We start from the raw sequence: 26,019 nt of genomic DNA, 5'->3' as shown, positions 1-26,019 counted from the left end.
TTGCATTTTATAAATCACCACATTCACCCTTTCTTTATAGACGCTGATAGACTGAAAATATTAATGAATATCAGTGTCGGTGCTGTTGTATTGAATGCACTTTATTTGGAAATTGTCATAGTAGGAAAGCCAAGGTAATGTGGTAAATTTAGGTGAGTGACCTTCTATTAAATTTAATGGCAAATCATATTCTATGTCCATGAATTTGAACAAAGTACTGCAAAACAGTCCTTTCTGTTGAGAATGTTGGTTTTATTTCAGTTAGGTGTTATTTTCAGTGCCTCCATTTGGTGTCTCTAAAGATATGCAGTTTTACATCTATTTCATCTTAGAAGCCTGGCCAAGTTTGCAGCTGTCTCAAAAGAATCCTAATTTTAAAGCCTGTGTCGAATTTCTCTTTGCAAGTTTGCGGCAGGAGCTTGATCAATAGTGAGATTTCTGTTTTTCCACTTTTCCTAATTTGCCATTTTATATGCTGCTGTGTAATGCTTGATTCATTAAAACTTTAGAAATACAGAGGTAGCATTTCTAGTATGAGCTAAGTAGTGCTACAAACATATCCAACAATAGAAGAATTTTCCCTTCCTGGCTGCAGATCTTACTCCCAGTCAACAGCTGCCAACACCCTGCAGTCCCTCCTTGTCAGCTCTGCCCCGCTGTGTCCAAGACTGCTGTGGGACACCCACTGCACCGTGCCAGAGAGCAAAGCACAATCATAGTTTGCTCAGAGGGGGTGTTGTGTTGGTACAATACTCTGATTTATGTTGCTGTGTCCCATTTTCCTAAGATCCAGCCCCAGGCTTGTTGTTCTCTTCTCTTTAGCTCTGCTTTTCCTTGACTTACTCTGCTTCCTATCCATATGCCTTGGGCTGGCAAAAGGCTGATACAAACACTGAGAACTGCTTTGATGCTCTGTCTAGGCCCTGACCTAATGTCTGAGGAAGGAAAGCTTTAGGGATGTCAGCCAGACTTGTGGCTCAGGGTTAAAGAGGGGGGCCATGTATGGAGGATCCTTGACCTTTGCCTAACTTCTGTTAATCTGACCACATTGATCATCTCTTAGCCTGCGGATCTTAAGTGCTTTGATCTATAAAGAAAACCTGTGACTCTCTTAAGCCTTTGAAAGAAGAGCAATGTTACAAAGAAAAACTTTATGAGACCTTTTGAACAACCTTTGAGTATGGTCATTCTACCACTGATAGAATGAGGTATGCTGCTTCTGCTCATCTCTCAGTTTGATAATCAACCCTTTTTCTGGCACTTTTGCTTCTTACCTGTTGATTGATTTCCAATCTGTCTTGGTTAACAAACAGAAACCTGTAGCTGGTATAGCACCAGCTGTTTCTGTAATGGCTGAGAGATTTTATGAGAAGCCTATAGAAAGTCTAGACTGTACCCAGCTTTAGACAGTTAGCAGCTGTTCTGTGTCTTGCATGAGCTTTAACAAGATAGGCAGGCACTGCATAGTGTTGTGTGGTCCAGCTCTTATTCTGCTTATCTTGGTTAGTTGCTAATTCAGTTTAATTTCCTTTTTACATCTATATTGCTTTATTTTTTTTTGTTAGAAAGCATCTTGCCTATTTAAGGAATTACTATGGTAGTGGCTATACCGAAGTTTTTTTCTCCATCTGTGCTGGTAGGATGATGGTAGTGGGTGAAATAGTGGTAAGAACCATCATTATTTAAAAAGAGATTGTGTTGGCAGAATCAAATTGTCTCTGAACCCAAATGGAAGACACTAATTTTAATCACTACAACCTAATGCTGAGTTTAGAAGTTTGTTCAGATTAGGTAGGATTCCTAAAGCTCAATAGTGTGCTTTTCCAATCTGTAAGACAGGTGCAACTCAAGAAACATGTCTTACAGACATGGATTTTATTGGTTCTTGAAGAATAGTGACTTGCAGTGGTTTTAGCTGGAAATCCAAATGGACTTTATTTATACTTGTATACCAAGTTTAGTTGGTTTGTTCCATTTAAAGTGGTATTTCATTTTTGAAAACTAATGCAGAGCTGCTCCATGTGAAAGGTATCCTGAGCACCGTAAATTAAATTTATCAGGCTTCATGAGTCTGTCTCTCCTGTTTGCATTTGTTATAGCTGTGTCCTGTGTGTTTCTTTCTATCCATGTCATACCATACTGTCACTGAGCTTGGATGAGATACAAGAACCACCAAAAAAGGAAGAACTTCCTGTTAATGTAATTGAACATTGAAATATGCCCTCTGAGATAAGCAACAAAGCCTGCAGCCCCTTTGTGGGAATACTTAAAACAGTCTTACTGCCTCTTTTGGGAAAGGTGAAACTTTCTGTACTGAATTTTTATTTCTGTGCTGGATGTCTCTTCCCCATTTTCATACAGGATTCTCTTCATAGATACCAACATGTCCTGATGCTTCTACCTGATGAGTTATTTTAACCTTTGGAAAGATCCTGAAAGCCCAACTGCAATGTAAACTGTTCAAACAGAATCTGCATTAAAAAAAAAGACTCCTTGGTTGTTGATAGGCTAACTCCTGTTTCAGCCAAGGGTAACAAGAGCAAGGCACCCACTGTGTGCAATTAATGCAGACAAGCATTTGTTTCCAAGTGCTGTCCAGGAATCTGCTAACCAATTTCAATTTGCATTGAGATGGTACAAGAAGAGCATTTGGTCAAAATTGCCCCCAGAAAAATGATTTGATAGCATTATTTCTCTGGAAGCTGTATGGCAGTAATTTGTGAAGAAACAAGACAGCAGTGTGGAAATCTTGCTTTCTCTGATCTCTCCTAAGCTCCTTGGGAAGAACAAAATGAAAGCTAAGCTATGATAGAGCCACGTTTCAAAGTTTTGTAGGTAAAAATATGCTTTTTTGCTTCCCTTTCATATTGGTGAGACATAGTTTCCAGCTGCCTCTCTCTCTCTCTGAGATTGGGCATTTACCACCAGGGGGCCAATACCAGGCAAGTAGCTCTGCAAAGATTGGTCTCCTGTCTCCCTTCTGTTAGATTTATACCAGCCTGCCTTCCTCTCCACAGAAGGAAGAAACTTACCATCTCCCATCTCCTTCCATAAAGCTGTTCCCCACTATGCAAAGCCTAGTAGCAACTACATCAGTGCTGAGGAAGGAAAGCACCCTGTAGTTTGATTGCTGTGGCATCTCTGATCTGCAGAATGTGCTGTGACTTGCTGAGTATTTCTCCTGGGTCTGCTAGACTGGGAAGCTGCCTTACTCCATTCTCTGTAGTGGTTTTGTTTCCTGTTCATGGTCCCTTATTTTGGCTACTGAAGGGGAAGGCAGAGCTGCAGCCCCTCCTGGTTCATACCCCTTTGCTTTCTTCACAGCCAGCTGGTTGTTCTTTTTAGCATCCTGTGTTTTGTTTGAGCCTTTCAGTGTTGAGAAAGGGTTGTGGGAAGAATGTTCTCTTTGTCTCCTGAACTCCTCTGGGCAGTGCATCCAAAGCAAATGTGGAAAGAAAGATAAAAGAAATGGCAATTAGGAGGAATTTGAAAATGAAATCACTCAATATCACATAGAAAAATATATAGAGATGCTATAAAAATGTCATATGGTTCCAGTTATTTCTGTGTGATTGTGAGAAAACTCCTACTGTGAGTGAAATACTTTCTAAAATGTTTGCAGTCTGCAGTAGGGCTTATGATTTTCTGACTGGGGTCATAACTGCTAAATAATGAAGGAAAACTTCTGCGTAATTCCTTTACCAACTTGATTCTGTTCTAACAGAACCTGTTGTCACCAGGCTATTTGCTGTTTCTGTAGTGTGCTTACTTTGTATGCTGAGGCAGCATCATTTCATTTTCAATTCTCAGACGTCTGGCTGTTAAGGCACTACTGTGACACACAAATACAGATACTGAATTTTTCAGTGGAAGCAAATGTACTCTCTAAAAAGTGTCTTGCTATTCCATAGCTATTGCTACATTTTTCTAATTGGTTTTCATGTGGTGGTGTACTAGTTTGAAAACAAACTAGTGGTAGGCACCAAGTCAGAATAACAATTTAATGGGGAAATTCAAGAAAAGGGGGGGAAAAAAAAAAAGAAAACACTGGTTCAAACTGACAAGAGTCAAGATACAACCTGTTAGTCAGGGTGGTGGTAGCAGTCTGGTAGAATGGTAGCTGTAGTCCTCTGAAGTGGTAATCCAGTAGAAAGGCTCTGCTCTTCCTCAGAAGGTCTAGTGGTGGCTGTGTAGCTCCTGTCCTCTGGAAATCCAGTGGAAAGGTTGTCTCTGGTGTTCAGAGTCCCAGCTTATAACCACGATGGGATGCTTGGTTCCTCCCTCTGGGTGGAGCATCTCACAATGGGGTAATGAGTCATGAGGCAGGCGTTGATTAGGCTCATTAACAGAAGATAGTCCGGAGGGAGTTATCTCTGAGTCAGGCGGCAGGACAATGATGGGCCATTAACAGAAAGATAGTCTGGGGGGAGGAGGCAAGGAAACACTGCCCCACCTGATTTCAACAGCTCATGAGGATGGTAATAGAATACACTGCAACCCAGGACAGGTAGGAAAAATATAGATAGATAAAAATCTTGGGAAAATATTACATTATGGTGTACAGTACTGCTAGTTTTAAATGAAAACCTTTTTTTCTCTCTTTTGCACTTCATGCTTCCCATGTATCCTTCACTATGATGCATGAGCCATTCTTCCACGGTGGTGAGATGAATTAACTGTTTAAATATGAAGTTTCTATTAACTCCAGTGAAAAAAATATTGTAATAAAAGAAAAGAAGCATCAAACAGGAGACCAAAGGCAGTGTGGTCAACAGGTTGAGGGAGGGGATTCTCCCCCTCTACTCTGCTCTCATGAGACCCCTCCTGGAATACTGCATCCAGCTCTGGGGCTGCCAACATAAGCAGGACAACGACCTTTTGGAGAGAAGCTAGAGGAGGATCATGAAATTGGTAAGAGAGCTGGAGCTTCTGCTATGAAGACAGGGTGAGAAACTTGGGATTGTTCAACCTAAAGAGAGGACTCTAGAGAGTTTTCCAGTACTTAAAGAGGGCCTACAGAAAAGTTGGACAGGGATTCCTTATTAGGGAGTGTAGTGACAAAATGTGGAGTAATGGTTTGATACTGAAAGAGGGGACATATATATTAGATATTAGGAAGAAATTCTTTACCTTGAGGGTGGTAAGACACTGGAAGTTGTGAATGCCGCATCCCTGTAAGTGTTCAAGGCCATGTTGGATGCTTCTTTGAGCTGGTGTAGTGGAACATGTCCCTGCCCATGGTGCTCTCGAAGGTCACTTCCAAACCATTCTAAGATTCTGTGAAAACTAACAGAGTATTTGAATTTACATTTCAATTGGTATTTTTACAGCTAAAATGGTTTCTGAGTCAGGTTTTGAGTTGTCATTCTTGAAATGTAGTTCCATTTTTTTATAGAAACCTCTGTGTTGTTTTTTAGTAGTTAATAATTTCTTAATTTTTTAAAGCATTTTTTATTTTGTCAAGAGGTTCATCAGTGGAAGGTATTTCAATTCCCCATGTTATTTTTAGAAGGTCGGTACTCGCTGTGTGACATGGAATCCTGGTGTCTGCTACCAATTAACAGCAAACAGGCTGAACTGGAGCATTAAAGATTTGTTATCTTTAGCTGTTGCATTTCAGCTGTACTTCAGTTTTGGAATTCAATTCCTTTTGGAATAAGGAAATCTAATTTCATTAGCCAGTGATGTCATCTCTATTGTCATAGGAGCGTATTTTAAGACTGTGGCAAATTTCATGAAGAAATGCCAAGTAGTCAGTCAATAATAACAATCACAAGTAGCCTATAAGCAAAGAAACAAGCTTAGCTTGTTAAGCTCCTGCTGTGGTGTATTGTCTCTCTTTGCTTTGGACAGAACTTTGTCATACCAGTAAGTGTAGGAAATGGGGTTTGAAGTCTGTCTGCATTTATACTATCTTTACAAATCTGAGTATTTTGCATGCTGTAATGTTCTGTTTCTGTTTTTCTTACCAGCTATATTTTGGGAGGAGTTTCTCCACAGAGCTCTTGTTGCAGAAGAGTTGAATTTTTGCTGAGGAACTGGCAATTTTGAGCAGTTAAAGTGTGCTGGAGCTGTCAGACCTGTGATGCTGATACACTTGACAGAAGGATTCTGTCAGTGGGAGAGTCTTGCCCCTAGCAGAGAAGCAAGTAGGCAGGCAGCCTGTTGGTGCTGCCCAGAGGCAATGCAGGGAAAACTGGTCTCTTTGCTGAGGCAGCAGAGGAATGGTTGGAGGAAACCAAAGTTGATGGTGCAGCAGAAAACAGTGAGAGCTGGACACCTCACAGTTCCTTGTGAGGTGTTCTTGTTCCTCCTGCCCTTCGTGTTACTGCCTGCATCTCTGCAGTGCGTGTTCGTTCATGCAGTCTGTTGTAAATTCAGGGCCAGATGTTGAGGCCCTGGTTAGAGCTCTTCTGTGTAACTTTTGGCTGCATTATGAGAAGACAGTCATTGTGCTAATGAAGCAGATGGAGGGAATGACAAAAGAAAGAGATGACATTATTTAGATGAAAATCAGCAGTGTTAGAATACTGCCTATCCAGATTTCAGAATGTGTTTTCCCTTTATGGTTGTTTCCCCTGCTTTAAAATAGTATTTATATGTCAGATGTGTGGGACTTCTGTGGGGTGAAACATAGCAATTGAGTAATTGATAAAACAGTTTTCTTCAAATGATTTTAAAGAAGTGTCTTTGTGTCATGCAGCATTTTGAATTATACTTTATGGCCACAGGAGACATCATTAACTAAGAAGATGGCTTTCATTAGTTCTTTGGGTTTTGTTTGAGGGGTTTTTTTTGTGGGTTGGTGTTTTTTTATCTTTGTTTTTGTTTTTGGTTGGTTGTTTTTTTTTGTTGTTGTTCATTTGTTCGTTTGTTTTTGGTGGGGTTTTTTTTTATTTGTGGGGGGTTATTTTGTTTGTTGTTTGGGGTTTTTTTTTTTTGGTTGGTTGGGGTTTTTTTGAGGGTTATATGCTTTTGACTGCTAAGGAATGATGTTTCTTAATGTATTTAAGGAATTTCTGCAAATTCATCCCCAGATCTTTGTTCCTCAGTAGATTTCCCTTCTACAGTGAAGATGTAGAGGATTAAGAAACAGGCCATATGGTAGTTTCTATAGCAATAGATTAAAAACCATGTCTTGTCAGCCCTTATGAGAGATGATGCAAAAATTAGTTTGGGAAGGCACAGTTTGCATGTCGTGTATCCTGGAAGTTCTCTTTTATTGTAATGATCTCTGAGACAGCTGTTAGATGCAGGTATGAGAAGGACTAGCTGACCTTTGTTTCAAACTCTGAGTGAATAAATTCATCATTTCATCCCTTTGAATTACAGGTATTCAGCACCACACTGTTTCCATACTACTGTCTCAGAATGTAGGGGCCAAGATTTTAGTGATGATAATAGTGCAGGAAGAGGTTTTAATTAAGGCAGAACTCTTTTAAACAGAGTTGAAGCATCTGCTGAATCCATACTTGGATGCCTTATTTAATAACTTCTTGTCATTGGTATTCAGTCTGGGATTAAAGCACTGGAATTTTAGAGTTTACGAGTAGGTGTGCACTGCATGTGTACCTGTGCACTGCATGCCTGAGCCCCTCTGTAATCAGTGGGGGTTGAGTCAGTCCAGCCTATGGGTAATTCAGCTCATGCTGAGTTAGACATCTATTGTTTCATTTCATAGGTTTCAGTTCCCTAATGGGTTGTTTTAAAATCTAAGGCCAAATGTAGGTCCTTATCTTGAACTGATTTGCCTGTTTCCACCCCAGACTTTACGTTAGCCTGAATTCCTGTACTATAGCACTGCAAGCAGAAAGCTGAGACCTGCAGAGGAGAATAAGGTTTGATGAGCAATCCCAATGTTTGTAGAGAGTGAGGGAAGATGGTTTTCCACAGTGTAGGGTAATGAACACGCAGCATGTTTTACCTATGCCTTGAAATACACTGAACCTGCAAGGAGTTGGGCTGTTTTACAACAGCTGGCGTGTCTGTGCCACACTAATACTTGGTATGAGTCTACACTTTGAATGTAAATATTTCAGGTCCTGTTTCCTGCAAATTACACTTTCCTGTTTTATTCCATGTTTGGCAATATTACTCAGCCAAAGACTGGTTTTTGCTGTATCAATTATTCTTTATACTGAATGGAGGCTTTACAATTCCTCACACTGCTTCTGTTGTAGAAAACTTGCAATTAAAGGCTATAATGGTTGATGACAAAATGATAAATGTACAGGTAACGCGGAATGGACGTAAAATTACAGTTGAAGGGAGTCCTGCTTATGTGTATATGCAACCTCAGTAGCGTGAGAATTGTGTGTATTTCCACAGATATTTGTAAACCATCAATGCTTTAGAAAGGTGCCATGTGCTTTTTGAATACTGAAGTTGTTCCCCTTTCTACTTAGATATTGAGAATCTCTTGAGACCTTTTCTAAATGTGTGGAAGAATTACAGATATGCCACGGCACCACATAGACCGTGTGCTACCAGGATCCTCCAAATATCATAGTTGCATATAAATTTGTGCTTATTACAGAACAGCTGTGTCTGTGTTGTAAGGACTTGTTCAGTGGTTTCTTGGTAGACATTTGGTACAGTATTAAACATGTAAATAAGATTATTTGCTTTCAGGACACAGAGTAATACATTAAGTGCAAGTCTGAGTAGATGTAATCGAGGACACAGAACTGCTTTCTTATGATGTCTGGGTGTTACATCTTAAGAGATTGAGCTCTCTGGAGCCCATCAGGGTCAGGATGATTGTGCTCTTCCATTGAAATGTACTCCATTAGAAAGCAACTGATGTAAAACCTTAGAAATTTCCTTTCCTTTGGAAGGGAAGATGAATGATTTGGTGCATTTCTGGCACATTCTGCCCTGGTATAGTTGGATGCAGTTCCCTATATGTCAGTGTAGTAGCACCCATGGATTTAAAGGAAGGTGTATGACTGAAAGAATGGAAAGTACTGCAGAGGCTAAGTCAGTAAAATAAATTAAATAAAGACTAACAGCATTAGCTTCTTGCTTTCTGTGTACTAAAAGAATTTAAGCTAAGAGCTAGGGAGGCAATTTATTAAAGGATGAAGATGAAATGTTAGTGAGAATAAATAAATTGGTTCTTGTTGAGAAAGACTCTTTGGATTCACAAAAGGACATCAAGGTTTTATGCTTGGGTTGGGATAGCACTTTCCAGAAAGGAGCAATCTATACCTGTTGGGGGAGACAGAGAGAGAGAACCAGTGGTAATGTAACTATTGTCTTTTACTGTAGGGATTGAAAGCCTTTTACATGTGAGTCTAATATTAAGCATTGAGTTTTAACACAGGCAATGATCTGGGAAGGTGCAAAGACCACAGGTAATGTCCTGACATAAAAAGAAGCTTGGTATTTTAGAGGCAGTAGGAACTGACATATTTAATGGCTTTTGAAACACGGAGTCAGCTTGAGAAGACATAGGAGTGAAGCACAAAAATTTGTAGCAGCTGTGAGGGATCTTAGAGTGGGAAGAGCAGCAGTCAGAAGTTGGTGGGACAGTGCCAGAGGTACCACCAGCATCCCATCCTCTGCCAAGGCTGGGCAGAGCAGCCACCTCGCTGGGCATCATAAGGAGCTGGCATCCAGCTAGTGAGGTGGCTGGTAATTTCTGATAACTTGGAGCTGGTGAACTTCCAAAAATGAATCCCTGTGTACAAAAGGAGAGTGGTGTATGTTCCAGCTAGCTGTGACAAGGCCTCTAGAAGATTTGAAGCTCCTCCATCCAACTGTGGTTAGCTTGAAAATTGCAATAGTTTTTCTCTTCTTCTGCACTACCTGAACCTTTTAAACAGAGGCCAGACAGTAAGGGAATTTGTATCATGGAATCAACAGCATACAGAGTAGCTAAGAGAGATACTGGTGTGCTGTTCAGTGGATGCACTCAACTCCACTTACCAAGAAAATCATAACAAGGTGAGACCTCAGATATAAAGAATGAAGTGCTGTCCATATATTGAAATATTTTTTAAACACTCATGTGCTAGACTTTGATTAAAAGGAAGAAAGGCATAGATACTTAAAATGACACAGAGAATTCAGGAAGATGGATGTAAAATTGAGTACAATTTTTGAAGAAAGGAAGCCTAGTAAGTATACTAAGCATCTGAGTAACATCGCCATAGTGCCTAAGTGGATAAATAAGCTTAGCGAGAGATGGTCTACTTTGGTATAAATCTGATACGGGGGAGGCCTGCACATGTGTTGAGAGATTTTTGAGAAAGGCAGTGCTGAAGTAGTTCATTGTCACGATTGTCAATGCTGCACTCGTTTTCTGAAGTATGGCCAGAGAACATGATATAGGATGTAAATATCTGCATACGTTACATAAGGTTAATTTGCTATGATGTGGATTATTCAGGAAAGATAGTCCTAATTGCTTTCCTTTAAAATTTCAGCATTTTCTGAGTCCCAAGTTTTGGAATTTAGCATGGTTTTTTGCAGTGCAAGGTGCTGTGTGTTACCAATTGATTGCCTTGGTCCTGCGTGAGCCAGCAGGCTCTTGTCTCTGCATAGAGCCCCACTGTGGTGTTCAAGCTCCGTGTGTGGGCTTTAAACCTCTCAGCTGTCTTTGAAGTAGACATTCTTCTTCATCTGTTTTACATGTGGGAAACTGTTATGTAGGCTGGCTGTCTTTGCTCTCTGAAAATTCAGTAAATAATGTCAGAGTCTTGAGAAGCATTCCACATTATACTTTTTTTAGCTTTAGTGTGTGTTTCGTCTAAGGTAGTCTATTAACATCAAATACAAATTGCATCAGAGACAAAGCTTAGAAAAATAATTGTCATTCCCCACTGTAGCTGTGAAATTCTTATTAACACTGTCCTTATAGCGCTGTTGCATTATTTCTATTTTGCCTTTGAATCTTTACTTATTTTATAGACCAGTCACTCACTTTCATCCTCCTACTCTTTCATGAAGTATAGTACCACTGCACCGAAAGGTGGTGCAGACTTCTGCATGCTGAGGTGTTAAGAAAAAGATACTTTATTCCCTTCTTATGTTGGATTATTTTCTGATTTTTGCACCTTGCCATATTTTATGCCACAGGAACAATGTTTGTGATGTGGGTGTCTCTTTGCTTTGATGTTTAGCCATCGTTGAAAGCTGTTTACTGCTTCATGTGCTCCCTTCTCATGAACACTCTCTCTTAAATAACTTGGCATCATGACAAGTTACTTAAAAACACAAGTAGGTATTAACTGTTTCTTTTAAGGTTTTTTTGCTATATTTAGAGACACACTTTTTTCATTGTAGAAGGAAAAATGGTAAAACTTATATAGCATCCACTGTTTTTATTTTTTGATTGTAATCCTTGGATGATGCACCATGAGCTAGCTGGAAATTTGATCTTTATTGACTCTGCCATCTAAGAGAAAAAAGAAAATAGGTGAAAACAAAAATAGTAATTGGAAATAGCTCCTGTGGAGCAAAGCTGTCGTGAAGCAGATTGATTCAGCAGTGGCAAAGTTGCTTTATTGATTGTAATTCGTTAGTAAATTAAAAAGAGGACCACACGCGTTAATCTTCTGTGTGCATGTGTGTTTGACAGTTAGAATTGAGAATGCTGTCCCAGGATAAAGACACACAGAGGAGTGTGGGAATGCTATCTACTTCAGTCAGTAACAGGCTTGCCAGAGATAAGAACAGAGTTCTTAAAAAATCGGTCTGGGTTAAATATTCTTTACTGTGCTGTAAACAAAGGATAGAAGAAGTACTCCTTGGTTTTTTAAGCATTCAGGTGCAGTTAATCTAGGTAAAGGAATGAAGCATAGGAATTATACTAATTATCTTCAGATGTTCCTTAAATTTTATTCTGTCTCAGTTGCAATGTCATATTTATTGTTAATAGATCAGTGCAAAACTTTAATATATTCTAGCTGAGGACCTCAGTCTCCTTCATGAGCAAAAGTTGGTTTTGGATTTAGATTTTTGACTCCTTTAATTATTGCAAATTACTTGATGTCATTGTCCATTTCCAAGTAAATTAATCCTTTGTTTATATTTTCCTTCCCAAATCATCCCAGCTTCTCATAAGGATGAAATTTAGTTAGATGGGGAGCAGCCACACAAAATGAAATTATAGTACAGAAGTTTTCCCTTCCCAGAAAAGTAGGGAGCAGGAACACAGCTGGGATTCTGTTCTGGTCAGGACTAGATGTTACCAAGATAAATTCTTGCTTTTCAGCCTCAAATTCTGCACCATCAGAAATTTTGTTTCATGTATTTCTTGTTGGTTTAGTGTAGTTGAAATTCAGCCAGGAGAACATGCTCTTCTCTTCTCTATTCTCCTGCAACTGCTGTCTGAAAATCCAGCTGCTAGGGATAGTTTTGTGGCCTCTCATTGCCAGTGTGTAACCTGCTGTAGAGCACTCTGAACCTTTGTTGTTTTGGATGCACAGTTGTTTACAGGACAGGGTTTGAGGAGCATCTGCTGTGAAGAGACTCTGGGGCCACACAGATGGTGGGGGAAAAGGAATTGGAGATGCATGAAGTAAAACAGCAGAGAAGGCAGGGAGCTGGGGGTACTGTTGTTTTCCACTACTTCATATGGAGTCGCCAGCCTGGCATGTGGGAGTGAAAGGGAGCAAGGCCCTCTTTTGGGCCCTGGAGGGAGATGGGAATTGGAAATGCAGGGGACCCAGTAGAGGTCTTCTCATTGATTCATGGACAAAGTGCAGGTTTTTAATATCATCTGCAAGAACAGATGTTTGTAGTTACTACTGACTCAGAAAGAGGACCAGTGGGGTAATGGGATTCCTTCCTGGAAGGAACGTGGGCACTCATATGTTCAGTTTATTCTGCCATACTGCTGAAGAACCTAGTCTCTATCTTGTCCCCTCACACTTGTCCCCTCACACTTGTCCCCTCACACTTGTCCCCTCACACTTGTCCCCAGCAGCACTGAGCCAGAGAGGCAAAAGACAGACTGTGGCATCATCTCACCCATTTCATCCTACCACTTCACTCCCCATTTCTTTTCTTTTCATGCTTTTTTTTCCTTACGTGCTGCTCCTGATTAGTTATCTTCTGGTTTATTTGCCTTGCCAGATAGCTGCATCTTTTTAAAGAGATTTGCTGCTACTTGTGCTTTACAGGACAGCATCTCCATCAGATTTGTAAAGCCACTGTATTTTCTTCTTCTTCACCCCATGCTTCTTGGAGGTTTCCTAGAAGAAATTGCGAAGTGCAAGGGAAGGAGTACAGTAGCAAGTGGCTGCCATTTGTCTATTTGTGTAGCTATTGAAATGTTTCATGATCACTAATCAGAGCTTATAGTTAACGCTTTATTCCTCTTCCCTGATATCTCTCTACCCCTTTCAACCCCACTGTTTGTCACCCTTGTCACTTCTTGCCTTAAATTTAGATAACCCAACAGGAGAAGAAGCTGTGACACTCTATGTGAGTGGTAGTACAGTATAAAAAATTTTTTTCCTAAAAATGTGAAGTCCCTTGTGCTTTGCTTCAGTGTGCACATTAAATAGTAATTGTTGTTAGTGGCAATTTGTAGTGTTTAAGAGTCTTGCTTATTCAGTCTCTGTCTTACTGAGTTTTTGTGCTGAATGACTGATTGTTGCACCACTGTTTTCTCTTTGTTAAACACATCTGTACGCAGAAATAGAACTGCCTAATTTGTTTCAATCTGGCATACTGGAGTAAGTCTGCTTTTAAATTGCCTACTTAGTAGGTTACAAATCAGATGGCTGCATTTTCATGGTGCTAATTCTCCAGTGTACCAGGAACTGCTGACTTGAATAGTTTTTGACCACTTTTCTTTTTCAGTAGGTCTTCTGTAACTCATTTGGCTTGCTTAGATGACCTGCTCCTTATTTTCCACAGCAAGAGTTTCTCTCATTTGGGAAATGTAAAAGGGTAACATTCCTAGCCCAAGTAGAAGCAAAATGTACCACTGCCATCTGGGCTGTGAAATTGGAATAAAGTGGAAAGCGTTACCTCAGTATATTGCCATGGCTGGAAGCCAGATGGCAGATAATAAAAGGATGGTCTGGTAGTTGGCGTGTTAGTCAGGATCTGGGGATGTGCTTGTTGTGCTTCAAACCTCCAAGAATGTGGGCAGGTTGGAAATTATTTCTCTCACCTAATACTGCTTATCTGAATGTTATGTATCTACTGAGTTAATTGTCTCCGCTCCTCTGCTGTGAATGGATAGGCATTTCCAGAGGGCATAGGGTCATTCCACATCACTTAGCTGTACATTTTACACTAGGATGAATAGCCCTGTGGAGAAACTTGTCTCTCTGCATAGATATCACAAAAAGACAGTACCTGACGGCCTTAGTCCAGGTACATAACTTTCAGATGCTTGAGATACAGCAAATGAGCCCTCTCTTCCTCTTATGCAGCTGCCTTTAGTTGAGGGATGGCAGTCCTTTCTGCCAGATACACACAGAGGTTGAACAGTGCTACTGTTCTTACAAAGTTTTTATTGTGAAAAGAAATTGATATATAATTTTAGTTATCTCTATATACATATATTTGTGACTACTGATATTTGAACATAGTGCTGAAAGGGAGAGAGCTTTAGGACAGGAGACCTGGAGACTTTTGCATCCCTAGGAAATATGTAGCTGTTTAACAGAAATATTCAGTTGAACACATTAGAGAGACAAACAAAGCTAGGACTTGAGAATACCTGGCTTATGTATGAGGCTCTATAAGTCATGCTCATTTGTGGTGACTGGTTTTGTTTCTTTTTAGATTGTGATGGATTTCAAACATCCTGATGGCCGTACAGTGGCAATTATGTTGCCCCGATGTAGTTTGTTGGTGATGACCGGAGAATCCAGATACCTATGGACACATGGGTATGTGTAAGAGTCCCTGCATTGCTGATAATAGAGGAATAATAATGTTGTTTGTTTACTTTATTAATGATATTCTGTACTTAAAATTACTCTGAAAAAAGTCAAATCAAGTTTTAGAATTAATATACAAGTTCACTCTGCTGCTCAGATGCTGCTTAGGTTAAATTGAAGAACTTGGGGATTTAGGGAGCTAATTGCCAGTCCCTGAGGTGCAGTTTCCTGCTGCTGTCACAAGTGAAGTTTCAGCTGGAAATTGCTCTCACTTACATCTGCAGTGTGAAAGTTCTCAATGACTCTGAGCTTGCAAAGAATTGATTGTAGTGCAATTAGTGTCACCATTCTCTTTCTTTTCAGCTCACAACTTTTCTCATTGGATCACATATGCCAAAGCCTTGAGAGAGGGGTTAGTTTAAGAGAGTGACTTTCCCTGCACTGGGAGCCTCAGGGTGATGGAGGGGAGTCTTCCTGAGCTATTCCCAGCTGCTTTAGGGATACTTTAGCTGCTGGTAAGACTGCATTGAGCAGTTTTGGGAAGCTGGAAAGAGATTTCTTGAAATATGTCTTGGGGCTTTGCTTATTGTAGAATCTAAGTACATGCTTTTTAAATTGTACACCACTGGGAGATACTTACAGTTGGAGTGCTGAAATTGGCAAAAAGCGTAACACCTTGGTGAGCTCTGAGTGTGATAGTAACGCACTTCAGGTGAGTATGGCAACCCTGAATTGGACAGAAATGCCCATAGTAAGCATTTCTTCCTTTGTTTGACCTAAGCAGTCACTGGTTCAGCAGTCAATTGGCGACACTAACTACATTCTGTGTAAATTAAACACCAAATCCTTTTACTGGCAGAAAATCTTCTGCCTTTTAATTTTGCTGGTTAATATGTATTATGAAGAAGGGTGAATATGAACTCCTTGATAATCTTTACGTTGTTAATTTTTATAGAGCTCTTACACCACCTGCATATTCCCTCGTTAAATTGAAGAGTTGTAAAAAGCACTCAGTACTTCTGCTGTGCATCATTATAGAAGGCCAGGGCAGTGAACTCCCTTGTTGTTTGATATCCAGGACTGAACACAGGTACCGGCGTTGTAAGTGTCTTATGCTGTCCTGTCAAATACTGTCAGCTGCCTTTTGGAAAGGCTACATACAGCTCTGAGAACACAGTGCAGTTTCCGTGTCAGTGACATTGCTGGCCAGGAAAGCCAGTGGGCAGTCCCCAACCCCAGGCCTCAGGCAGCTCCATGGGCTGGGCTGAGGCCAGGTTGGAACATCAACCAGGGGTCAAGGCAGTGGCCATACACAGACAGAGCTGGGGATGCATCTGGGGCTGTAACTGGAGCATGGCCCAGTGGGACAGCCTGTGCTTAAACACAGCTCCCAGGGGAAGGAGGGCTCGCCCTTGCTGAGGCCTCAGCTTTCTCCAGGGCTACCAGCTCTGCTCCTTCCAAGCTGGCCCTGGGCAGCCACACTCCCAGGAGGCAGAAGGATGCGTGCTGGGCACTTGCAGTACTGGCCAGCAGCCATTCAAGTTGGAATAGTGTACCTGTCTATTAACACCTGCAATGAGATGATTACTTAACTCCCTTATACCTTCAAGTGATGGTTGTCTTTTGAGAACCAGTGAACAAATGACATTGAAAATGAAGATCCTAGATCTTTTTACTCAAGTACAAGTGATTCCCATGCTGGTTCTTGTCCACCTTTCCTAAATAATAGTTTTTCTATATTTTTTTATAAGCAGTAGTGGGTCAGGATACTCAACTGGAGTAAGCTTTCCGTCATGCCACTGGAATGTCATATCGTAATCAAAATTAATAATTCAGCGAGAAGTTGTAGCTAATTCACTTGTTTACATAATGTCAAAATGTATTTAATAACATTTGTGATGCCTTTTATCTACACCTCAGAAGTCAAATCATAAGAGCAAAAGAGTCAGTTCTGAAATTATTCTGGACATGTTTTCAGTGTGTATACTTGGAATGCCAAGGAATTAGAGACTTCGTTTTGACCCCATTAACAAAGTGCACAGGAAAAGTGCTTTTGTTCAGTTCTCTCTGAAAGAGAAACACAGGGTTTAGAAATAAGCTATGCAGTGTCATCAAGGAGGACAAAAGATGTATTCTCTTTTTGAGTCATAGGTGAAAGTAAAATTCTGACTTTTCTGATGAAGTTCATTGGTGATGTTTTTCGTATTTGGTTGGGTAACCTGGCAAAACTCTGTTCTTGGCACTGCAATAGTAAAACCTCCCTGTGCCAAGCAAGAGGGTCTGCAGCATTTTATTTTTGGCATTGAGAAGTCCTTGTAATAGTAATGAAAGGGAGTGAGAGAGACGAACAGAACCCAGGAGGAGCAAGTGATGCACAATGCAGTTGTTCCCCACCCACTGACTGATGCCCAGCCTGTCCCCAGCAGCGATCGGTGCCTCCCGGCCAACTCCCTCCAGTTTATACACTGAGCATGATGCTCTGTGGTATGGAATATCCCTCTGGCCAGTTCAGGTCAGCTGTCCTGGCCGTGCTCCCTCCCAGCTTCTTGTGCCCCTCCTCACTGGCAGAGCATGGGAAATGGAAAAGTCCTCACTTAGAGTAAGCACCACTTAGCAACAACTAAAACATAAGTGTGTTACCAACATTATTCTCGTACTAAATCCAAAACACAGCACTGCTGCTGTTAGCACAGGTGCTTAGAAGAAAATTAACTCTATCCCAGCCAAAACCAGGACAAAAATAAATATATTTTAAAAATTAAGTATTAGACAAATAAACAATCAAACTTTATGGAAGAAAATGGAGGGAGGGAGGGAAGGGAAATGTAATTACATGCAATTAAACAACACTTTAGTTCATGTCATTAGTCTGTGTCATCTCTTTTCTCTCTGAAATTGAATAAGTGGAAAACTGAGAGGCAGAAGTATGTGAAATAGGATGTTGTAGTCAAATTTCTCTCAGAGTGTAAAAATTACCTTCTTACAAAGGCGGATTAGGTTTTTTTCTGATGCAAATTGAATTATTCCTTTATTTTCTCTTGCTTTATTTTAGGATCACACCCAGAAAATACGATGTCATTCAAGCATCAGAGCTTGGGCAAAAAGTTGGAACAATCACTGCTGATGCTGGAGATTTAACATTAAATCGAAGGGAAACAAGGACATCATTTACATTCAGGAAAGTGAGGAGGAGCCCTTGCAACTGCAGTAAGTGTCTTGAGGCAACCTTCAAGTCAAAATTGTTATTTATCACCAATAGGTAGCTGCTTTTGTTTTTGAGCAAATCATTTGATTCTTTTGAGTAGTTTTGGTAGTCTTCATAGCTATTCCTGGATGGTTCATAGCGTGCTATATGGCTTGAATTGGTTGCATTCATGTGGTTGCTGGAGTTTCTCTATACAGGAAGGCATTTGGCTTGCTCCAGAGCCAGGTGAGTAATCTGGAGTCTTGTGTTTTATTGGCATTTCAAGTGCTTAATAATGTAACAAAATAGAAATAACTATTCTTCAAGTTTTCCTCCTTTTTTTGATTGTTTTTTATTTGAGGGGGCCTGTAATTTTGAGACAATAAGTACATTAGAGAAGGAGTCGTATCTGCAGTGACAGAGCCATGTACAGTGCCTTAGGGCAGTAGAGATAATAATAGGTGGCTCAATGATTACATGGAACTGAAGTCCATTTATGCCCTTAGAACAGAATTTCTGAGGCTGAATTGCGATGATGTTGTGGTCTTTGGCATTGGGGACACTATCTCAGTTTTGAGAGCATAAACATCATTAACACAGCAGATTAATGATCACTGCAAACAGCCTCTGGTACATGTGGGCAGGTTACTCGTTTTCAGGTCATCAAGCACTTCTGCAGTTTGACCTGTGTTTCAGTTTTTAAAAGATAAAGGAGGAATGAAGCATTTTTTTGCATTTTAATATTTCACTTTCAATTTAATTTTTCTAAACATGCTTAATCAACGAGGAGTTGCTTAAAAAAATTAATATTTTGTATCCATTGCTGTATCTAGTTTACCCATCTGTCTGTGACAGCCAGAAGGGACAGCATAGACTGGTGCAGCCTTCATTTCCCCAGAATGAGATGGAAGCCTCAAAGCTGGAGCAAGAATATGTGCACAAGGTGTATGAAGAGATTGCCACACACTTCAGCAGTACCAGGCATAGCCCATGGCCCCGAATTGTAGAGTTTCTCAGGTCCCTGCCAACAGGGTCAATAGTGGCTGATATTGGCTGTGGTAATGGGAAGTACCTAAGCATCAACGAGGATTTGTACATGGTAAGTAGTAGCTACTGTAATTTGTTTTTCTTGGTTCTGGTGTTTATTCTGTCATACACTTGTAGCATGCTGGAGGTTCAGGTTGGCATTGGAAGAATGCCGAGAACAGAAAGCTATTTCTTGATCCAAGATCAATTACCAATTGTCTTAAGTTTCCACATGTATTCATTATCTGTGTTGCCTTTTTCTTTTTTTCAAAGCCACTTTTGCATTGTAATTCAAAATATGTTGAGAAAAGTAGTAATGGGTGCAGTGGATTGAAAAATTCTAGTGGATGGTTTAGCCATTTTTGTCATTGTTGTTGAATAAATTTATTAAATGGTTGGGCAATCTGAATGCTTCCAACAAGATTTTCACTTGGTTGGTGGGTGGGTGAAATCTCCATGGGCAACACTATTTTTCCTGTCCTCTTCAGTTCCTTGTGATATGTCTCATTTGTGAATGATGTCATGTTTGGCTGTTCCACCTCTGGCTCTGTGCACAGGCCCAGTAAATACACCAACATAAAATTCACAGGGAAAACTTTGGTACAGATTTCTGGCCCTTCTCTCCCTTTTCTTCGCTTTTAGACAATTCTGACGTCATTCTTGCTCATATTCTCTCTTCTACTGTCTCACAGTCTGTACTTAGTCCAGTTATACATCTCTCCCTTCCTGTCAGGGAGAGATGAAGTATATACAAATATGAACCAAGAGATAGCTTTCATTGCAAATATTTAAAAAACCTTTTTGGGAAAAAAAAAAATCAAACTTGCTGTTTTAACCCAAAAGAAATCTCCGAGAAGTGTGTCTTACGGTATCTGCTCTCTCCCAGGATTGTCCGATTCTTTCACAGGTTTGTCCTCTGAAACACTCTGAAATCCGTCAGGCTTTAAAACTTCTATATAGGGCAAAGCATTCATTATTGATATTAAAACTTGGAGTTGTTTGTCTGTCTCAGGAGTTGCTGTCCTATTTATATTCAGCTAAAAAAGATAAGTTGTTATTTACAACCCTGTTTGTATTAGTAAATTATCTCCCTTACTGTTCTTATGGGCTAGAACAACATCATCCAATTAATGAGTAGGCATCTTTATGCCTGACTGCTGTAGCCTGAGTATAATTATTAATTTCAGTACATTTCAGTCTTTCAGTCCTGACTCCTGTAAGAAAAATCAACAAGCCTAACTAGAGAGGAGAAACATTTATTAGGGTAGCATGAAGCTCAACTGGTTCTAGAATGGATTTGGTAAATTGCAGTTGTGGAGGTCTGTGGTAGACTTTTAAAGTGAAATTAATGCAAGATGCTGTGTTCAGGAATTGCCAGCACCAGTCTGTTTTCTGGAGCCTGCAGTTAACCAGCTAAGGAAAGGAAAGACCACATTGGCTGGCAGTCAAAGGAAAGCCAGCTCCTCTCCTCTATTACTTTAGGACTCACCTCATTTCATATGTGTCTGCAGGAGAGATAAAAAACATGAAAAATAACAGTGAAATGGAGGAAACTGTTAGAAAAGCAGTTGAAACAGTTGAAAAATAGAATCTGGGAATTGCTTCATTCAGTTGACCTCCCTAGATGTTTTATTTTCCACTGGAGACAACTAGTGCTTCTTAGATGGAGATAGACTCTAGACTTTGCATTTGGTTGTTTTCATCTACAAGTCAGCACAGAGCCTCAGGATGATGGATGTGACTCCTTTTTTCTACTAGACTTATTTTTATGTAGCCTCCAAAGTATGGTTAAAGAAACCCTGTGTTTATTGTGTTTACAAGTGTTTTTAAACTTTTGACAAGGTATCTCAAGTGCTGTTAATTCCATCTACCATGGTTTAGGCATGGAGCTGAGGGTGAGGGATTACAGAATGTTTTATATATCAGGTGCATTGTTGGGTTAAAGGGAGTGCTCCCTAGATGCAGAGCATCAGTTTTCTCCCTCATTTACTCCTCTTTAGTTGGAGGCGTGAAAACCAGGCATAAATTTAGTCAATTCTACATCCTTTTTTTGTGCACAATGTATTGGAGCTCTTAGCCCAGGTCCTGTTGGGAAAGAAGCAATAAAGCAGTGCTGCAAAATTAGGAGTTGTGTAGGGATTGGATGGAGCACTGTTGGCACAGCTCTGTAGCTTGGGGTGTTTTGACTCAGCAGTACTGAAAACCTGAGGCAAGCATTTCTGAAGGCAAGCAATATGCTTTACAGGTTATTGTGCACTTTTATGCTTTAGGTAGCAGTGCTAATGGTAGATCAAGGCTAAGGTGGCTCTCTTGATGGTTTTAATCTTCAGGTACTGTCTGAAAACATCTCCACTGTGGCCTGTGCTGTTGTACTTGCTTCAGTTTCTCCAGATGATTACAGGCAGCCTTATCTACTTGAGTATCCAATGTGACAATGAAATGCACGAGTCCATCTATGCTCAGCGAAAGTGACAGTGCTGTAATGGCTGCATTATTCTGACACCGTGCGAGAGCAGCAATTTCATGACAAATTCAGATTAAGAATGTTTCAGCTGGAGGTGGAATCCATGTCTGATGTAGCTAGCACAAAGGCTGGAGAAAGGTTGAATTTAATAGAGTTTCAGATTACTTTTTCTGTCTCACCCACCTCTTTATTGTTAAAATGAATGCAAAAAAGAGACATGTTCTTAGGGTTGTTTTTCCACAATTCTCTCCCCATCCAACCTCATTTGAGGGAATTATTTTAACAGATTTTATTTAGGTGCTTTCAACCTTAATATTCATATCTGTAAGCAGAGCTTTTATTTTTATGGAACACTGTGTTTCAGTCTTAGGCATTCCCCCAATTACCACAAGGGTTTCATTGATGTTATGGCAATGATCTCATCAATTTCTATATGCTTTAGCTTTGTCTCCTTGTTTCCAGTGTTCAGATAGGTGTGGTGATGTGTAAGTCTCTGCAGGAATGTTCAGCATCCTCACAGGGCTAAAGTGTGAATGAAAAGTCATTGAAGTCTTTCAAATTTGTGGTTTACATTTGTAATCGAACTGATAAATTGGTGGGAAAGTCAATGGCAAACAACTGAAAATGCCATAGGGTAGATATTTTTTCTTTTTATATAAAGAAATTACGTGACAGAGTACTGATGATAGGAAAAAAAATTTGGCAATAGAGGAGCCAGAATGATTTGCTTTAATACAGACATTCATATTTCTGTTGTGTGTCATTCAGAGGTAATTGGTAACGTAATTTACATTTCACAAAACCTTGTAAGACACCTTTTTGCTGTGCGATGTGCATCGCTGTTTTCTGCATTACTGGCCCAAACTGTGATCTACTAGAACTATATAAAAATTTGGTTTTTCCAGGGTGTGGGGAGGAAAGAGAGTGAATATTTACCGTGGTGTGGTTGCATAATGTTGGGTGGGTTTTAGTTGCACTGGGTTTGTACAGATTGAGAATAGATTTCTCTCCCAAGGATATTTTAGTAGTGGGTAAAAGCAGGAGGGACAAAACCAATTAGTAAAGGTACACCTGGAGTAAGTTCACCATATCTTAGCAGTTGAAGGGCAAGGCAGATGAACCTTTCCTGCCCTTTTCTCTCAATGAGTAACAGTCATTAAATGGATGAGAGAGCTCAGAAGGAACTGGCAAGAGCAGCACAAAACCAGAATGAATGCTGAATGGGTCAACTTGGTTCTGTTGCTTTGTCACTGAGAAATGAACTCTGGGTCTTAGGCATAGCACTTGCTTTCAGAGATACCCTGACTATATGCAATGGAAAACCAAAACACTACATGAAAGGAATACTGAAAGCCTGACTCAGACTAATTATTCATAATTTGGTTTCTTGAGCTTCTCATGCTATTGGTTATAGCTGAGGCATTTCTCTGGAGAGCCACATAATTCCATTTGGTGGCTGGATTTCAGAATTAGATGTCATTTTGTTCATCGCTTCGTAATGTGCTGAATAAATCAGGTTCCCAGATACTTAAATGGACTAAATCTACCAGGCTGAGTTAGTTATAATGTAGAAAGAAAATACATAGTGGTGGGTAATGTCTAGCTGTCTTTACCTATCTTTATTTCAGCATGCAGGAGGATTTATCTTTTGCAGATTTGCAGCATCATTACAAAGCAAGCTATTTATTAGTCTCTTTTGCCCCCTAATGATCTATACCAAACCACTGCATTAAGCAGATTTTATAAAATCTACTTTAGGTACTCCTTGCTGAAAAAGTGGAGGTGAAGGTGTATGGGAACATGAAGGAGCAGGATGGCATAACTGCATATGTTATCCATTTCCAGGAAGCCAGTACAGAGCTGCTGCAAACGTGGACAAGTCACAGGTGTTATAGTTGTTTCTCCCTCTCTTCTCCTCTTGTATCTTGGTCTTTTTTTACATATATATTTCGGTTGTTTAAAGGTTTGTATTATCCAGTGTGCCCAGAGAGGGTGTGGTATGCCTGATGACATACCTTTGCCCCTTTCCTAAGTTTTGTGTTTGCTGGGGTTCTAGTTACAGAGTTACAGGCCTCCATACTAATGTAGATTTCCTGTCTTAAAATAAGAGTTGGGTGCAGTTAGTATTTATCCTTATAAACTGAAAATCAGCGCATGAAATCCAAGTGGATTTCAATCACAGTACCTGTCAGCAGCCACTCTGGAGCTCCTGTGAGCCATTGTTTACATCACAAAAAAGACGTGCAGAGAGGGGTAGAGGTACTTCCCAAAAAGGCAGGGATGTGGGAACAGATGTCTGGATTATAATTATTTTGAAATATCACGTAGAGATAATTCTAGTAAGCATGCTAAAGTTGCCTAGCTTCAGCACCAGGCATCTGTGATGACTCCCTCTGTTCACAGTTTATGCATATATGCATAGCACCTATTGTCATGTTTACATTTAAAACCATGTAAAGTTTTAGCCTAATATATCTATTCTAGAGCAACTGTGTGTTCAAAGTGTTCTGTTTCAAAGTCTCCATTTTCATTGCGAAACAGCCTCTTTTTGCTTTGGATGTATATTTGCTTTAGAAAGTATGTCAATACAAGTAAACCTGACTTCATAATATTTGATATAATTTAGATGCAAATGTGGACTTTGCATTCTGGCAGTCATGCCTTTGTTCTCATTCTCAGTTCATTGGATTTCATCAGCATACATTGTAGTCCTTTTCAAGGTCATTTTGGGAACAGAGGATTGTATTCCATTATCCAGCCCATTTTTACTCTAGATGTAGAGGGCCAAAGCAATTCTTTCTGGGAAAGCTTGCTGTCAGTGGAAGCTGCAAATGTTCTTCTTCCTTCTTCTGCCAGCAGTGAATTTCGTCCTTTGAATTTTATTATTAAGTACTGCAAGCCAATGTCTTAATTGCAGAAGTAGTTAAAGGTACCAGTAATGAGGTGTGTAATCGCTAACATGCAGGTTGTCAGAGTAATTCAAAGACACTTCAGTTGGCTGCCAGTGTCAAATGATGGGGATTTGTTTGCTTTCAAGTAAACAAGAGTTTCCTTTTTTTATTCATAAACAACACAATTCACTCAGTGCTTTAGTAAATGTGAGAGACCAAGGAATGAATGTGAAGAAAGCAATTGATTGAAGGATTGATCTTTCCAGGTCTGTTTACTGCAGGATAATATATACATATTCATAGTTTCTGTGGAGGATTATCTTGTATTGTCAGGTTGGCATTTTCACAACCGTTTCATTTACTTTGGATAAAAAGTCAGGGCCCTGAGTAGAAGGCCCACCGGTAAGCTTTCAGGACATAAGACTGGAACAGAATTCTGGTTTTCTTCAAAACTGTGATGGTAGGCTGAAAGATAAAAGGATTTGAATGGATAAAATGAAAAATTATGATGGAAAATAAATATATTTTCATTAATCATTGCGAAAGAGGTTTTCAATTTTAGTGGTACTGTTGTCTCTTCTGGGTTGATTAAGCAGAGTAAGTTGTTTGCTATTCTTGTATCAAAGATGGTTTAGTATTCTTTCGGTGTCATGCAACAAACACTGTCAACAGTAATTATTTAGGATTCTGAACCTATTCTCTGCTATCTACTTGTTGTTGGTCATTGAAAAGAAACAAATTTATTATTCTTATACAAGCAAAGTTTAATATACAGCCTGGTAGCAGGGCTTTAGTTTGAGTATTCACTGTGCATGGCAGACATGAAAACAAGGATGGCGCATGTCTCACTCTATTTCTTTCAGAAGGTGTCTTGATCAATTTAGATTTACTGCTTTTATGCAGGCATGTAAAAAAACACTTCTAGATGCTGATTTTTCAAAGATGTTAAGTTTTGTGTTACTGTCTTTGATGTGGACACTGGGCAGGGTTTAATGGGGAAAAAGACTAATGTTTTATGAGGTGTTCTGAAATGGCTCTTAGGGGTCACTTCACTGGACTGTGTAGAACCTTGGAAAATTATGTTGTGCTTAAATATTTTTGTGGATCATGATACTGAGGGGTAAGAAGAAGATATCTGAGCACTTCTTTACTTACACTGAAATGACAAAACCTGGGTGATGAGTGAAGCTGTATGCCATACTTCAGTGATGCCACCAAAGTCCCTGGATAGTTGTTTACACTTGTAGGTCAGCTTTTGTGAGTTCAGTATTTGGGTACTTGAAATGTTGTCAAACTACAAATGGCAGTTTGAATGAAAACAAAATACTGAGGTTAGATCACCTCTCATTTTGCTCATTTCAAGACACCTTAAATGGGTTTTGAAGAAAAGTTAGGTTGAAACCTGGTCCGTCTTAAGCTGGTTCAAAATCAGCGTGCTATAATAAGCTACTACCCGGTCTTTCATTTTTGTTTTAAGTAAGCATCAAGGTTGTTTTCTTTTTGTCTATACCTGGGAACTATATACTTCTCTTAAAGATATTTTCTCACACTTGCTCTTGTTTTGATTTTAACTGTGTTCCCTCAGTGGGAGACTGTGATGACTCT

General features: G+C 39.8%; 1 protein-coding gene across 4 annotated transcripts in view; it reads left to right on the top strand.

The window, feature by feature from the left end:
- ALKBH8 (alkB homolog 8, tRNA methyltransferase) overlaps positions 1-26,019 on the top strand; it is a 44,769-nt gene that overhangs the window by 16,628 nt on the left and 2,122 nt on the right. For all 4 annotated transcript variants that reach the window (XM_048294833.1, XM_048294834.1, XM_048294835.1 and 1 more), the window contains exons 9-11: positions 14,752-14,858; positions 17,902-18,056; positions 18,867-19,132. In XM_048294833.1, coding sequence (XP_048150790.1) covers positions 14,752-14,858; positions 17,902-18,056; positions 18,867-19,132 — 528 coding nt within the window. The remainder of the gene's footprint in view (positions 1-14,751; positions 14,859-17,901; positions 18,057-18,866; positions 19,133-26,019) is intronic.

The sequence above is a fragment of the Corvus hawaiiensis genome, chromosome 2, assembly GCF_020740725.1.
Source record: "Corvus hawaiiensis isolate bCorHaw1 chromosome 2, bCorHaw1.pri.cur, whole genome shotgun sequence".
NCBI classification, from domain to species: domain Eukaryota; kingdom Metazoa; phylum Chordata; class Aves; order Passeriformes; family Corvidae; genus Corvus; species Corvus hawaiiensis.
Note: the sequence above shows the minus strand (reverse complement) of the source record. Positions and strands in the feature narration are given on the sequence as shown.